The sequence below is a fragment of the Aquila chrysaetos genome, chromosome 3 (assembly GCF_900496995.4).
Source record: "Aquila chrysaetos chrysaetos chromosome 3, bAquChr1.4, whole genome shotgun sequence".
Lineage (NCBI taxonomy): Eukaryota > Metazoa > Chordata > Aves > Accipitriformes > Accipitridae > Aquila > Aquila chrysaetos.
In genome coordinates this window covers 11,415,870-11,430,873 of record NC_044006.1, presented here as the reverse complement: position 1 = coordinate 11,430,873, position 15,004 = coordinate 11,415,870, and the positions used below count along the sequence as shown (strand labels likewise).

Below are 15,004 nucleotides of genomic sequence, written 5' to 3'. Positions count from 1 at the left end.
CTGGGAGTTCACTAATAGGCCTTAATTGCCCTGCTGAGCCTCATCTGGGGCTCACATTCACCCTCTCTGCCAGGAGCTCCATTTAACCTCCAACTCTGGGTGACTTCAGTTCTTGCCTGGGCCATGTTGTAGGTGAGCCTGTCTCATATCTGTTCCTGAACGGGTGTTTGGCTTTCCTTGGCTGACCTTGTAGGTGGTGTGTTGGTAGGACCCATTGCCATCACCACCCTGCTCTGCCTCCTGTGGCGTGGGACTGTGCCTGGTTGCTGGGGTTGTTCCTGCCCTGTGCTGGGGCTGCTCCTGGCTCCCCTTTCCTGGGAGCAGCCCTGCTTTTGCTGCTTCCTGACACTGGCAGCCACAAATACACTACAGCTCTGGTAGGGTTTTCAGTAGATGGAAGACTCTTAATGGGTTGATTTATTAACTGTTTGAGAGAAGAGTACAGGTAATATTATGGGCTATGATTCTTATGTTGCTTACTGTGCATGGAAATAAAAACAAAAGCAGTATTTTAAAGTATGAGGCCTCTAGCTCTATTACAGCTTAGAAGCTCAAGTGGGGCTGAGCCACGTGCTGGGTATGACTGACCCCAGGATGCCCAGTCTGGTCATCGTCTGGTTGCCTGCAGCTGGGCTCCAGCACTGGAGGAGGAAAACACTTTTTCACTTCAGGCGGCTGTTCCGCAGCACTCAGTGTATACTTGTTTTAGCCACGCTTTTCCTTACGGAGATGTTGGGCTCTAATCTGCATTTTTGGAATAGCACAAACAGGCCTGTCGCTTTGTGTTCAGTGGGATGGCATTTGGTTATCATGATGAGTAGACAGACCAAGTGCATGAGGAACATCTTCCTTGGTGCCCTGAGGGGGACAGCATCCTTGCTGGGAAGACAAATCTGCTGCCAGAAAACATGCTCTGTCTCATCCTATCCCAGGTTTTGTTGCACTGAATAAATGAGGATATGCTGGGTTTCTTTCCCCAAAGCGGGAATGGGTGATACTGTGATGTCTATGCCATAGACAGCACCTGCGGACAGCTGGTACTTTTGAGCCAGTAATTCTCCATAAGGCTTGTCAGAAAAGAAATGCAAGAAGCTAGCCTTTGGGAAGGATCTAAAATTCACTCTCTTCACGGAGCACCCCAAGTTCCCACTAGCACCTATCCAGCAGTGTGCTGCAGAACTGGTTTAAATGCTGACCCGGAACAGGCAGCAGTCTTCCAATTTAATTTAATCCTCCAATCGACCACCAAGGAAAACCTCTTGGTCTATATGCTTTCTGCCTGGGAGCTTGTATACTTCCAAACAAGCTGTGTGGTGTGGTCAACATGCTGGAGGGAAGGGATGCCATCCAGTGGGACCTTGACAGTCTTGAGAGGTGGGCCCGTGTGAACCTCATGAAGTTCAACAAGGCCAAATGCAAGTTCCTGCACATGGGTCGGGGCAATCCCAAGCACAAATACAGGCTGGGTGATGAGTGGATTGAGAGCAGCCTTCAGGAGAAGGACTTGGGGGCAATTAGTGGATGAAAAACTGAATATGAGCCAGCAATGCGTGCTCACAGCCCAGAAAGCCAACCATATCCTGGACTGCATCAAAAGAAGCATGACCAGCCGGTCAAGGGAGGTGATTGTCCCCCTCTACTCTGCTCTCGTGAGACCCCACCTGCAGTACTGTGTGCAGCTCTGGGACCCCCAACGTAGGAAGGACATGGACCTGTTGGAGTGAGTCCAGAGGAGGCACACCAAGATGATCAAAGGGCTGGAGCATCTCTCCTACGAAGACAGGCTGAGAGAGTTGGGGTTGTTTTGCCCGGAGAAGAGAAGGCTCCGGGGAGACCTCATAGCAGCCTGCTAGTACCTAAAGTGGGCCTACCAGAAAGGCGGAGAGAGACTTTTTACAAGGGCATGTAGCAATAGGACAAGGGGTAATGGCTTTACACTGAAGGAGGGTAGATTTAGATTAGATGTAAGGAAGAAGTTCTTCACTGTGAGGGTGGTGAGGCACTGGAGCAGGCTGCCTGGTGAGGCTGTGGATGCCCCATCCCTGGAAGTGTTCAAGGCCAGGTTGGCTGGGGCTTTGAGCAACCTGGTCTAGTGGAAGGTGTCCCTGCCCATGGCAGGGGGGTTGGAACTGGATGATCTTTAAGGTCCCTTCCAACCCAAACCACTCTATGAAACAAGTGGCTTTTGGTTTTGGGGTTGGGGTTTTTTTTGTGCCTGAAGAGAGACAGCTGGGAGAAGACTGTTCTGCTGGTGGGTGGTGATGACAATGACCCTTGGGATGGGGGTGGAGGAAAGGGGAGAAAGTTTAATGCATGGAATTAAGTGCTATCGTGGCCTGGTTGGGAACAGCCTTCTCTGGGAGACAGGTGGCCTTCTGATAGGGGCAGTGGCTGGAACATGCCTTTGGGAGGGATACATCTCCCCATCGCTGTCAGCCTGCAGGCTCCCTGGGTGTCTGAGGACCCCCCCACCCCGTGTCTGCCTCAGGGGACCAGCTGCCCCCCGAGATGGCCGTTTGTGGGGCTGGGGAGCCAGACAGCTCCTTAAATTACACCAGTGTCATTTATCTCCCCCTCCCCCTTTTGAAGAAACCTCCCTAAAGTCTCAAGATTATTTTGGGGGACAGACACAGGACCAGGGGGCGATGCGAGGAGCCGCCGGGCCCCGTGCAGGGCGGGGGAAGGCCCGTCCCGCTTCCCCGGGGCCTCCTCCCCTTCCACGGCCCCGTCAGGAAGATGGCGGCGGGGGCGACGAGCCCCCGACCACCCCTCCGCCCCCTCCCGCCGCGGCCCGTTCCTCCCTCCCCTCCGGGCGGCGATTGGCGGCGGCGCTGGCGGGCGTGAGGCGGGGCGGCGGGGCGGGGCGGGGCGGCCCCAGAGCGGCGGGCGGCAGCAGGTGGCTCCGCTCCGCTCCGTGCCGCGCCGCTCTGCGCTCCCGCCTCGCCTCGCCTCGCCCCGCCGCCTCAGCGCGGCCCCCGCCGCAGCCAAGACGCCGCGGGCCGTGCTCCGAGTGAAGAATGGGGCGGCGAAGCTGGCCAAGCCGCCGGCGGCGGCGGGCGAGGCCCCCGGCGGCGCCCCCGGACCTGGGCTCTTCATGGAGCGGTCGCAGAGCCGCCTCAGCCTCTCCGCCTCCTTCGAGGCCCTGGCCATCTACTTCCCCTGCATGAACAGCTTCGACGAGGAGGACGCGGGTACGGGGCGGGGGGCGGTGGGGCTGCAGCCGGGCCGGCGGGTCTCGGTCGCGAGTGGGGCTGGAGGGCTGGGGGTGTGCGAGGGGTGGGGCGGGCGCCCAAAGCGGGGGGGTGGAGGGCCGGGGGCAAAGTGTGGGGCCGGTTTCCAGTGTGTGTGTGTGTGTGTGTCCACCCACGGGTGCCGTGGGAGTGGGGGGGGGGGGGGGGCGCAGGCTCGGGCGGTGTGGCGGGTGTGGGGGGGGGGGGGGGGGTTTGCAGCCTGCCGGCGCTAGCCCTGACCCCGCCGTGGGTTTGGGGTGTAAGGAGTCCCCCGGCAGGTTTTCTGTGTGGGGTTTGTGTGCAGCAGGGTGGCGGGGGCTGGGGTGCTGAAGGGTTTGTGCAGGGAAGCGTGTGCCTGCGGAGATTAAAAGAGAGAATTTATTCATGACGGTGAAACGCGTTCCCTCTTCTAATCGATAGCAAAACTGGGGTATTTGCAAATGGAGCGGCGTACGCTCCAGTCCTCCTCCTGCGCCGAGCGGTGTAAGGTGGTGAAGGGCAGCGCTTGGGGAGAAGGCATCCGTTCTGCTGGGCGTTGTGTCCAGTCTGCCACTGATTTATACACGATGAACTCTCAGGCTAATTATTCTGAGGAGTCGTTAGCACAATACACCATGCTGCTTTCGGAGAGGGGAATAAAAGGGATTCTGTTTAAACGAGGGCGAATTAGATCACAAAACATGGACAAAACCTCTTTGGAATGGATGAGGTGATTTTTGCCCGCTTCATAAAGACCTTTCTGGCCTCAAAGAGTTGGCAGTGGTCATAAAATACGACCAAGCTTCAAAAAGAGGGCCACTGGTAAGGAAAAGTAGGAAAGAAATTGGGTTGAATGGGAAAGGAAGGACCCTGGGTGCTGGAGAAGGTGCTGGGAGTAGAGGGCAGCACAGCAGCTGCATGGGTAGGGAGAACATAGGAGGGAGTGGATGGAGAGCAGTGTATAAGCGCTTTGTCCGTTCCTGGCGGCTCATTTACAAATGAGGGGTGTTTTTCACAGTACACGCTGTACCAGAGACTGAACTTAAAAGTGAATCTTCTGACTGGTAAATAATGAAAGTTGGTAACTAAGGTGTATTTTAACACTGACTGTCTGTCATGGTTGCATCCCTCAAAATGCCGGCATGCTCCTTTGTCTAGCAGCTCATCCCAAGATGTGCAGATGCCAGCAGGAATACATGGGCAAATCAGCCTGCTAGCTGCTACACCTGTAACGTTGTTGTTTTTAAAGGAACTGACGTAAGAATAAATTCATCATCTGTGTGATTAACCTAGGATTGTCATCGGCATTGTGAAGGTGTGTCAGGCAGGAGATTGTATCCTCCAACGAATGTATTTTTTTTAAAACCTTGTTCTCAAAATTTTGCTGATTTATTGGCACTTCATATTTGGTTCGAATGCTGGGGAGTGTACATGGCAATAACAGGAGCTTTGGGAAGTCTCAGCACTGTTGCTTCAGAAATGATTGATAGTGAGACATGCTTGAGTACAAGAACCCAACACAATGCCTTGAACAGCGTTTCATTCCCTAGTGTCTGACCCTTCTTGCTCTGAGCAGGGTGACAGTTTAAGTGAATGCTTTCTCTTCCAGCGCTTAGAAAAATGTTTTTGCACAGAGTTGTATTTGTTCACACTTACTGAATGTTCATGCATGAATGTTAATAGGCTGCTCTTAGTACTTGTCTCTGAATTAAATAAATCTACAATTAAGACCTCATTCTCCAGCAGCTTATTACTGGATCTCACCTGCCTGAGTTAGTCTCGTTAGTAAAGCTGCTTGGGGTAACATTCAGTACACTGAGGACATTGCAGTATTGCTCCTGTATTTTGTGCCTATGAGTGTGTATTCAGACACATATGAGCAAACAGCAAGAAAGAATGTGTGCTGCTTTGTATTTTTTGCGTTAAAAATACAGGCATATAATTTTCCTCAAGAAAATAAAAGTCATGAAAGAGAAATGATAAAAGAAATGCTGAAATTGTGCCAGACAAGATTCTGTATTATTCATACCCATGCGTGCTCCTGAAATTGAGAGAGATTCTGACCAGTTTTGGTTGCAGCATCATTTGTGTCAAAAAAATAGATCTTGATAGCTCATTCAGGGAGATGAATACTGCACTTGGCAAGATGTTCTTCACAGGAGATGGCAGGGAAAAAAAAAAAATTGATCCCACAAGCATTGACAAAGTAAACAATCCTATTTCAAACAGACACATCATCCATTTTGTCTGAAGCAGAGAACCACATCTTTAAGAGAATAGTCATCCTACAGAAAAAGGAGAGGAGCTGATAAATGGCCAAGCTTAAAGGAAATGTGACGTTTTCCTCTGAAAAGGGAAAACAGCCTAATGAGAGCTTAAATCTACAAACAAGAAAAATTCTTGAGGTGTTTCATTTAAGTTACTATGGATGAGTCATATGAAAGGAGTGTAAAAGGAAATTTGCAGTAGTACCTATGCTGACAGCCATGGTGATGTGGAAACAGTTAGCCACATTCGGCCAATGCTGGTGATACCTGTGGGTTCTGGTATTTCCCACTTGTGGTCTTGAACAATGGCTTATTTCTTACTTATAGAATATTTCCTTTTTGAAAGGAAAATATTGGCCTTGGCCTTTTTGTTCTTTTTTTACTGTCTACCTTCTGGATGTTAGGTGAGAAGACTCTTCTCATCTTCCACAGCTCTTCTGCCTGCCATACCACCAGGCATGTCCGGACTGAGTTCTCGGCAATGAAGTGGATGCAGATTGTGCCCACTTAACATCTCAGTGTGCAGAAGCAGGAGGCCAGTGTAGGTAGGATAGCGACACGACTTGGAGCAAGAAACTGGATCTCTTTTGAATGCTTCCAGAGCATGAGGGTGATTGAATTTCAGATGCGTCCTGTGGCAAATAGGGCCATGTGCCTGTCTCTCCAAAGAGGTAGATGTGGACTTGCGCTCCTATGTTGTAATGCCCTTTTCATTCCTCAGCTGCATATACAAAGAGGATACTCTGAGCAAACACTGGGCTCTGATCACCAGTCAGCTGCAGTGGGGCTTTGAAATAACAGAAATTACTGTCTGTGCTCAATAGTGTAAGGACTTTAGGTTAATAACTCTTTTGAACTCGACATGGTAATGTTGCTGTCCTTCCTGCTAGCTGAGTGCTGCTATCTTTGCTCCATTGAGGTCCCCAGCAATGTCAGTGAAGTTAAGGATTTTGGAACTGCAGTTATTATCATCATAATTGTTGGTTTAACTTATGTAAATGTCTATCCTGAGCTCTGATGATTTTTCAGTTATGGAGTAGTAGGCTAAAAAGAGATAAAATAATTCATGCACTCCTTGTGTGTGCATTTCTAGAAATGTCAGCCTTAAATTGGTGCCTATTTCTAACAGTTTGAACGCAAGTCTTAGCTGTCCTGAGGATCTGCCATACGCTTGGTCTTGGTCTTGGCTGGAATCAGCCAGTCAGTGAGGTGGTATTCGTGTGACGACATGTCGGAGGGGACCAAACTGCCAAGTGGTAAGTGCATGGGGGTTAAAAATAGAGTGTTGAGGATTCATGATGATTGTGGGGACCTGCTTTGTAGGCAGCTTGTGAGTCCTGGGTGCAGTTCGCAATTAAAACTGCAGGATTGTGGAGTGAGGGTGTATGAAATCCACTTTTGACAGTGGCCTTAGCACAGCCATGCCCAGTCCAGGATGAGGTACGTCCTTAAGGTTAAAGGGGGGGTGTGTTTGCTTGCATGGAGGAGAACCAGCTTGCTCCAGGTGTGGAGGACAGAGTTTGGAGAACTGGCTAAAGCAGAACAGAAAGAGAGGTTTTGGTAGATAGCAACAGCAACTGACTTGGAGCTGCACATGCAAAGCCCAGCGAGCTTTGGGCAGGAGAGAGGAGGTGGTTTCAGTAGCAGGGACAGTCAGTGTAATGGTGGTGGACCTGCTGGGAGTTGGGAGGCCAGAAGCAGTCTTCTGAAGAGGTAAGAGCTTCCAGACAAGGACCTTGTGTACTACAGAGGACAAGGGCTATGCCTAAAGAAACAAAGGTAGGGAAATGCCAAAAATCGCTGAAGGGGATAGGGTTTCCTTAAGCCCCTGTGCCTAAACTTCTCAGGCCTGAGTGTGCACTCCAGCTGTGCTGTGACTTAAGTGAGTGAGATGTAGTAATGCACCAGCTCCTTTCTGTTTCATCCTACATCCTGGTTTCCTCGGGAAGGACACCCACTTGCACTGGCAGAAGGTGCCTGAGGCGTGCCTGGACAGGGATGCGGATTTGGATGTTTGGGAGGCTATAGCCATGGGTCATACTGCAAATGCAGCTACCTGAAGCTTGACTTGAGCACCTGCACAAGGGGAAACACATGTGTTCCTTAGAGGGATCTTATAACCATGCAAGTCTGAAGAGCAGGGTTGCTTTGATCAGGAAGTGGGAGAAGGTACAGAATAGCTGCAAGGGACGTGTAAGGGTCCTGCGGGTCAGGACCCCAGCACAGGGACTCTCCAGTTTGGCAGACTTCTGCCCTGGCTACGAGACAGCAGAATCAAATCATGTCTCAGCCAGCTGGAACAAAGTGTCTGGCAGAGAGAAAATGGTTTCCAAAGTCAAAATGTCTCCTAGATAGTGATGATAAGCCTTCCTTGTGTCAGCTGCTCGTTCAGAAAAGAGTTGAGCTAGAGATAAAATTCAGTCTAGGCTGCTGCTTTCACATGCTATCAAGTACTGGCAGATGCGTTGTGTTATGATCAATTGCTTTGAAGAGAAGCTATGTGAAATATTAATTTAATGGATTGATAAAAACATTTGAAACATTGGCATGGAAGAACGTGCTGTAGACGTGTAGTTTAGTTTAGAATATCGTTTTGTCTGGGTTTTATCTGTTGAACTTCTCTGTAATTTTAAACATTAAAGTGTCACAAAGTTATTAAATAGAGAGAGCCCCTATGTGTGTTTTCACGTTGGCATGGATATTTCTCAATTGCAACACTATATTGGCTTGGGGTACCTATGATTTTTAAAGAAAATGATGATTCAAGTCTTAACTAGTCCATTTGTATATTTTTAAAATGTATATGTATCAAGCATGTTATGTCTTCTTGGTGTTTAGTCTGTTTTTGCTTCATCCAAAGTTACCTTTGAAGTGTTGTAAGCCTCTAACCAGTTTTGTTAGTTGTTTGTTAGGTAGGTAACCATGTTCGCATGGCAAACATATAGGGGACAAGGGTAATTATTTGCACAGCTGGAATGTTAACTATTTTTCTTGTTAATCTTTTACAAATGAAATGATAGTTCATCCCTGTAACCCTGCAAAGACACAGATTCTAGGGCTCATCTGGCAGTGCATTACCCCAGCGATGCTGCAGGACAAATCTGAATCAGTCTTGGAATATACAAGTATGTAGAGAGTTTGCCTGTGGCCTGATCCCTGCTGTGCACCTAGCCAGCATTCTTGGCCAGTGCAGGAGGCAGCAAAAGCCATGGCTTTTCCTCTTTCTTGCGCAGTAAGGGGTGTATCCTTGGCCGTAGGTTATCCTAGTGATTGTAAGAAATGCTTCTCTCCCTGCTGGGCACATTCTAGCACTAGATGAGCAGATGTTTGTTTCATAAATGGATTAAAATGAAATAAAAATTTGAACAATTTTATGAAGGGCTGCTGTCAAATCAGTCTTTCATCAGAGGAGAGCGTATGAAATGGACCAACGGCCTAAAAGAAGATGCTGCAGATAATACCTGCAGAGATTGGTGGTCTCGCACCCGGTCATGAGTTAATCTAGATCATAAATGCAATGACTGACTATTAAAACAGCGGATGCGCCTAGTCAGGGCAGAGCTGAACAAGCTGTGCTGTTCCTTACATCCCATGTGCACTAAAGGCAGCTTTCTGCTCTATGGATCTGTTGCCTGCGTATGTGATCGGTAGACTACAATTACGGAGGATGGGTTTTGTCTTCTCCTGTGGCTGTGTGAGACCAGATCAGAGCAGGAACCCTGTGAATGAGTCAGCACTAGGAACAAGTGATTTGAAACCTCAACCTCGTTTGTGTTTCTCCTGGTGTTGCGGCCGCACGCGAGAGCCGTAGTCCTCGGCCAAGTTCACACTGTGCCTGTAGAAATGCAAGGTAAAATGGCAGTCTCTGTCCCAAAGAGCTTACAGTCTGTGGCAAAACCCAACAGATGGGTATGGTTAGACAGATGGGAGAGCGCAGGGGAAGGGTGACGTGGTATTGGTCAGCACTCAGTGTGGCGGGCAGCCTTCCTGGGTCACCAGCTGCCACCCACTCCCGTCTCCCATGGGGTGCCTTGGCAGAGTCGTCCAGCACGCCCCAACCTGGAGCATCCACCTGTGCCTCATGCTGGTGCTGGCTGTAGGCCGAGGAATTGTTTTAAACAATGATGTAGGATGGGGGAGAAGAGAGGTAGCGACTAGCCCTGGGATCTCAAGTACTGTGCCACGGTGTGCTGCATAGACAATTTCCTTGGTGGTCGTCTGGGTATGGATTTACAGGGGAGAGGGGACGTGGATGAGGTCATGGGCCTCCTGATGGTGGCACTGTGCTGTCCCCTTAGCACTGCTTCTTGCAGCACACACAGTCATGGGAAAGTGTAATACTGTCTCCTTCCCTCAAAGGTGACTGTGTCTGGCCTGATGTACACTATAGGTGTTCGGAGGATGATGTTACGTTCCAGCTGTGTGTGCAGGGGTTGTAGAGGACTGGTACTATGTGACCCCTGCCAGCCACACCCGGGGAAGGATATCTTTTTCTCTTATTTTGCTGTCAGTTGACTTCCAAATAGAAGAGTCTGTCCCTGGAAAGCTTTCTATCTAGGAGAGACTGTTTCCCTACTGCTATTTCATGTGAAGTTAATTCTAATGCAACATTTATTAATTCAAAAGCACTCTGTTCTCCAGGCTAAAAAAATTATCTTTACTCTGTCAGATTCCTACATCAGGACAAGTTGTGAAATGCTGTAACTACTTTGCTTCAACATTACTGTTTGACAGAATGTATGTATCTGCTTTGTGTAGGGAAGAATTAAGTTTGATTGGAGTAGTTGTTTTGAGGAATAATTTATCTGTACAATTATTTTCTGAAGCACTATCTGCTCATATTTGAGTGCCTTCAATTAGATTAGAAATGTGAACATTTTAATTTAGGAAACGGTCTGCAAGTTGCTAATGTGTTTTAGTGGGGCAGTGAGACCTGGCTTACACAGGCTTCTCAGCCCTGCCATCTTCTCCTCTTCCCCACAGACATCTGTCGTGAAGCACCGTTAGCATATTTGAATAAGGATTTCTGGTCTCTGCAGAACTGTTCAATGCAATTTGAATATCTGTCTATCCAAATGATGTTCCTTTGGGGGTTGGTTTTATTTTCTGGGAGAGGGTGTGAAAACCATGCTATACTGTATGGGAACATGTGTCATGATAAGGATCCTGCAACACAAATGATGCCTCAGTAGGTGCTATTGCATAAATCATCTGCTGATGACATGCAAAAATTAGGCACACTGCTTTTGCTGTCAAACTATGCTTGCCTTGGGATCTGCATTTAAGTTATATCTGTGGCTTTGCTTTTGCAAAACAGCATGCATGTAAAAGCTGGGAAGCCCTGGTACAGCCTAACTTCATGTAGGAATACAGCAAAGCTCAGCAGTCCTATTTTTTAACCAAATCCAGCCACAGTTAAATCACTGTGGCAGGTAATGTTTCAGCTTCATGCCGTTAGAGTGTTAGATCACCTTTGTCCAATACACAAAGAACTCGTACAGCCTTGCAGAAGCCAGTCTAAAATGCTTGAGTGCGCAACGATTTGGAGAGTACAGCGTGTACACAGGTGAATGTCGCATTTTTCTCAAAAGTGTTTTATGACTAAGAGGACCTCGTGCTAATGTCTGTGTGTCCTTATTGTTACGAATCTAGAGGTAGAAGGGGTCCTGAGGAGTTGCTTGTGTCTGCTCCTTAAGTAACTATCCTATTCCTAATTAGAAGGACAGTTTACCCTAAAATTTAGCTTAAATCTCCATGGAAATTAAGAGGATTACTATTGTCCTGCTCCCAGCAACATGGGAAACAATTGACCGCTGCTGTCTTCAGAGCAACTCTTCACATTGCAAAACTGTTCTTCCCTGTGCAGATAATCCCAAGCCAGGAAATGGCCATAATCACAACCATTGCTGCCTGGCATCCCTCTTCCCCCTTTTGCTTTTTGGACCAAAGAAGCCTGATTGAGTTTTTTGCATAGAGCAGTTTTCCAAGCATCATGTTGGCCTTGTTGCTGGGCTCGGGATCTTGCAGGAGGAGCAGTGTGGACAGTGCTTTGGCTGCTGTCTGGCTCCTTGCAGGGAGTAATAACTGTCTCGCACACTTTATGTGCGATATTCCTATAAATACACACAGTGCTCTGCAAGAGTGTCCCCACTCCTGACTTGCATTTGAGGTGTGATCCATGCCACTTTCCAGATCATTCTCTGCACGACTGCTGCCTGGCTACTCATTTGCTTTCTGGCATTTGTGCATTTAATTTTTTCAGTGTTCTGAAGTTACTACTTTTTACGTATGCCTTTATTGAATTTCGTTGTATTGATTTGGAGGGGTGAATTATTTTATTCCATCGGTATCACTCTGAATTCTGTATCTGTTGTTTATCAAGACCTGTGTTGCTGGGATGTTTGTGGGATTGAGAGGTGGGGTAAATGGCTGTGGTAAGGTGCTTTGTCCTCCATGCTCCAGGAATACTGCACCGTTTTGTGGATGATTTTGGCAACTGGAGGAGATCCTCTGTAACTGAGGATCCATGGGTGAAGTGCAGCATCTGTGAAAACCTTTGCTTTCAGTGCATCTGGAGTGGCCTGTTTTTTCAGGCACTTTCTCATTGCCTCATTTTGCAGTGCTCGGTTCAAGGGACTGTTGAGATGTCATTCACTGTTAGTAGCTAGAATAAGGATAATTGTGGTTAATGGTATTTCACATTGATGGATCTGATTTAAGAGGTTATAGTCTCCCTCCCCAAGGAACATGTGATTGTGTCCCTCTCTGGAGCTGACCATCTTCTTAGGTGCAACAGCTCAGCTGTTGATGGGGTCAGACCTGCAGAGCGACCCACCTTGGTAAGGAAATGGCAGTGTCACCAATAGACAGGAGCGTGTGGGCACAGCCTGCCCCTCACTCGGCTCCATGGACAGTATGGATGAGGCTGATGTTTCCCAGTGGTGACAGTTTCCCAGTGGTGTGGGACTTTTGCCAGCTGCCCACCAGCAGTATGTGTATTTACAGTTAGCAGGGAATGTATCCTGCCACGTGGATGGAAAACATGTTAATTGTGTTGCAGCCAAGATGTCTAAGAAGATTAAGATGTTTTTTTGTTGGAAATCCAGCTCCTTGTTTAGCACTTCTCAGCATCCTGGAAGGATTGTGTGGGTGGGTGGTTTTTTTCTTTTATTTTTATTATTTACCTTTCCTTTCTTTTATTTGATGCATGACATCACAGCACTAGTGAAGAGTTAGGAAAACTTGATTCATGATTTTAAGGTTGCTGCTTTATATCCATATTTGGGTTTTAATCAAATTGTCAGGAAAATAAATGAGAAGGCTTTTCCTCTTTCTAATGCCTGTTAGACTTCCAGCTGCTGTAGTCAGTTTGTTTCCGGATGATGGTATCATGACAAATCAGACCCGGTAGCTTTCTTTTGTCTCTTACGTTCAGTTCATGCTGCCATCCTGCTGGCTGAAGCCCTGCTACCTGCCATGAAATCTCACCAATGGCCCTTGGGATTAGAGCGATTGCTCTGCAGCAGTTCTGCAGAGCCCTTTCACCTTTTTAGTAGTTTTAAATTTATGATAAAGGTAGATAGTGGTCCAGACTAACTTCTGAGGCTTGTCAGTATTCTGCTTTCCCCCAGTTCCCCCAAAACCAGAAGGAATTGCAGGAATTGCTGTCGCAACCCAGTGTTACATTTTGATGGTGATTTTGGTATGTTTGTCAAAAAACCACACATTTTGTGTGGGTTGATCCCCGTACATTTGCCTTTGTGAATCACATAGTCCAGAGTTGCATCCCCTCCAGATTTGGGATTTTTGTTTCAATATAAGTAAGCAGGAAAAGGTTAGGTAGTATTACCTGATGTGCCTTGAGATAAAAACAAGCTTTCTGCAATGAACATAGTTTTGACGAGTCTGTGCTTGTTTTAAATATTAAATATGCAAAGTTGGGCATTTTCAAAAATGCGTGTGAGTTTTGGTTTCTAGTATTTGTTGAAAGTGAATGGGATTTGGGGCTGTACCTGAACTTCTGCAGTTCAGAAAATCACCCTGCGAGCATGGGGCTGAGACTGCCACTCTGGTCATGCAAAGCCAGCTCGAGCAGAGAGGCAAACTGTCCCTTCCTTGGATTCTGCAATTCAAATAAGTTGATGAAGGAACACTGAAAACGCTGGTCTGGAAAGCAGGGCAAGCAATGCCGAAAGCAGGCGTGCAGGCCAGTGCTCAGCCTGGCAGACAGTGCATATTAAATCAGGGTGATTTATGGAACTGTTTCTGTTAAAAGCTTCCTCGTGCACTTTAGAAAGCGGAGCTGCCAGATTGGTCAAAATCCAATATCCAGACAGTTTGAATTGGCTGCCGGCTGCAGTAATAACCATGGCGAAACTCTAACAGCCGTTACATGCAGGCTTTGCAGGCTGCCACATCGTTGCTGCTTCTCAGAAAACAGACAGTGTCAAAATGTTACGCGGTATGAGGACATTTCCATGGTAACGTTAGCATCCCATGACACCCATTCTTGTACTGTGGTGTCAGCGCATGCTGTCATCGTTGTACTTTCTTCCTCCATCTGGGGCCTTTAGGAATGCCGTGGTACTGATCATATGGATTTCTTCAGTGACTGCTCATAGTTATGGAGCTGAGGGTGGAAGAGGTGCTCTCTCTGGGCTTTCAGGTGTCTTAAATAAGGCAAGTATTCCTTCTTTTAGTAATAGCAACTCTCACATAATTCAGCTTAAAAGCACCTGGTTTTGCTTTCTGCTGAACCAAAAAAGCAGCTTTCCCTCTGTGATCAGACAGCTCGCTGCAAAAGCTGTTTCGTACCTGGCATCAGAGGCACCCGCGCTCCTATCATGCAGCTCTTTGTCAGGTGGCTCCGAGATCACTCAATTCTTGAAGATGCTCCAGTCTTGTTTTGGGTCCGATCCTTTCAGCCTGGAGAAAGCTTATTGCTGATGTCCATCTGTAGCCTGACAGCAGTCTGCTTCCTTCCTCCCTTCCTTTGCGGGAGCCATCAGCTGCTCTGCACACTGCTGACCATGGGGCTGATTTTGGACAGCAGCCTGACGTCTTTGGGTGGAGTTTCATCCATGGCTAGCTCCTGGTTTCATTTGTGTCTCGATGAATGGGTTTGGCCTGCCTATAAATATTTCAATTCGTGCTGCTCTGCAGTAACAATGTCCTGCTAGGATTTTCAGTATTCCCCCTGTGGGTTTTTTCCCTTTACTTTCTGTATTTCTGTATTTCTACCAGGTTATGTATTCCAAAATTAGCATCATGTTTTTTTGTTTTTTTTTTTTTTTTCACTGTGCAGGCAACACATGTTTATTGGCTCTTTTCCCTTGACATAGAGAAAGCTGTTCTCAATATTTTATTGATAAGCTAGAGCTTTGGCAAGAAATAATAAAGGTAAAGATGTCTTCTGTATAGCAGCCCACAGATCTTCCACTAGTGCACATTTTTCACTGCTGCTTGGTACTTTGTAGGAGCAATAGAGAGATCTTGGTTTAGTTATTGTGTATGTGTAGGTACTGAAAA

The 15,004-nt window shown here is 47.6% G+C and overlaps 1 protein-coding gene across 2 annotated transcripts in view; it reads left to right on the top strand.

Moving 5' to 3' along the window:
• Window positions 1-2,894: 2,894 nt before the first annotated feature.
• Window positions 2,895-15,004, top strand: part of RIMS4 (regulating synaptic membrane exocytosis 4) — a 62,552-nt gene continuing 50,442 nt past the window's right edge. Inside the window, exon 1 of one of the 2 annotated variants that reach the window (XM_030009875.1) lies at window positions 2,895-3,191. In XM_030009875.1, the coding sequence (XP_029865735.1) occupies window positions 3,095-3,191 (97 nt within the window). In that variant the 5' untranslated portion in view covers window positions 2,895-3,094. The remainder of the gene's footprint in view (window positions 3,192-15,004) is intronic. The other variant, XR_003922787.1, reaches the window with a different exon arrangement.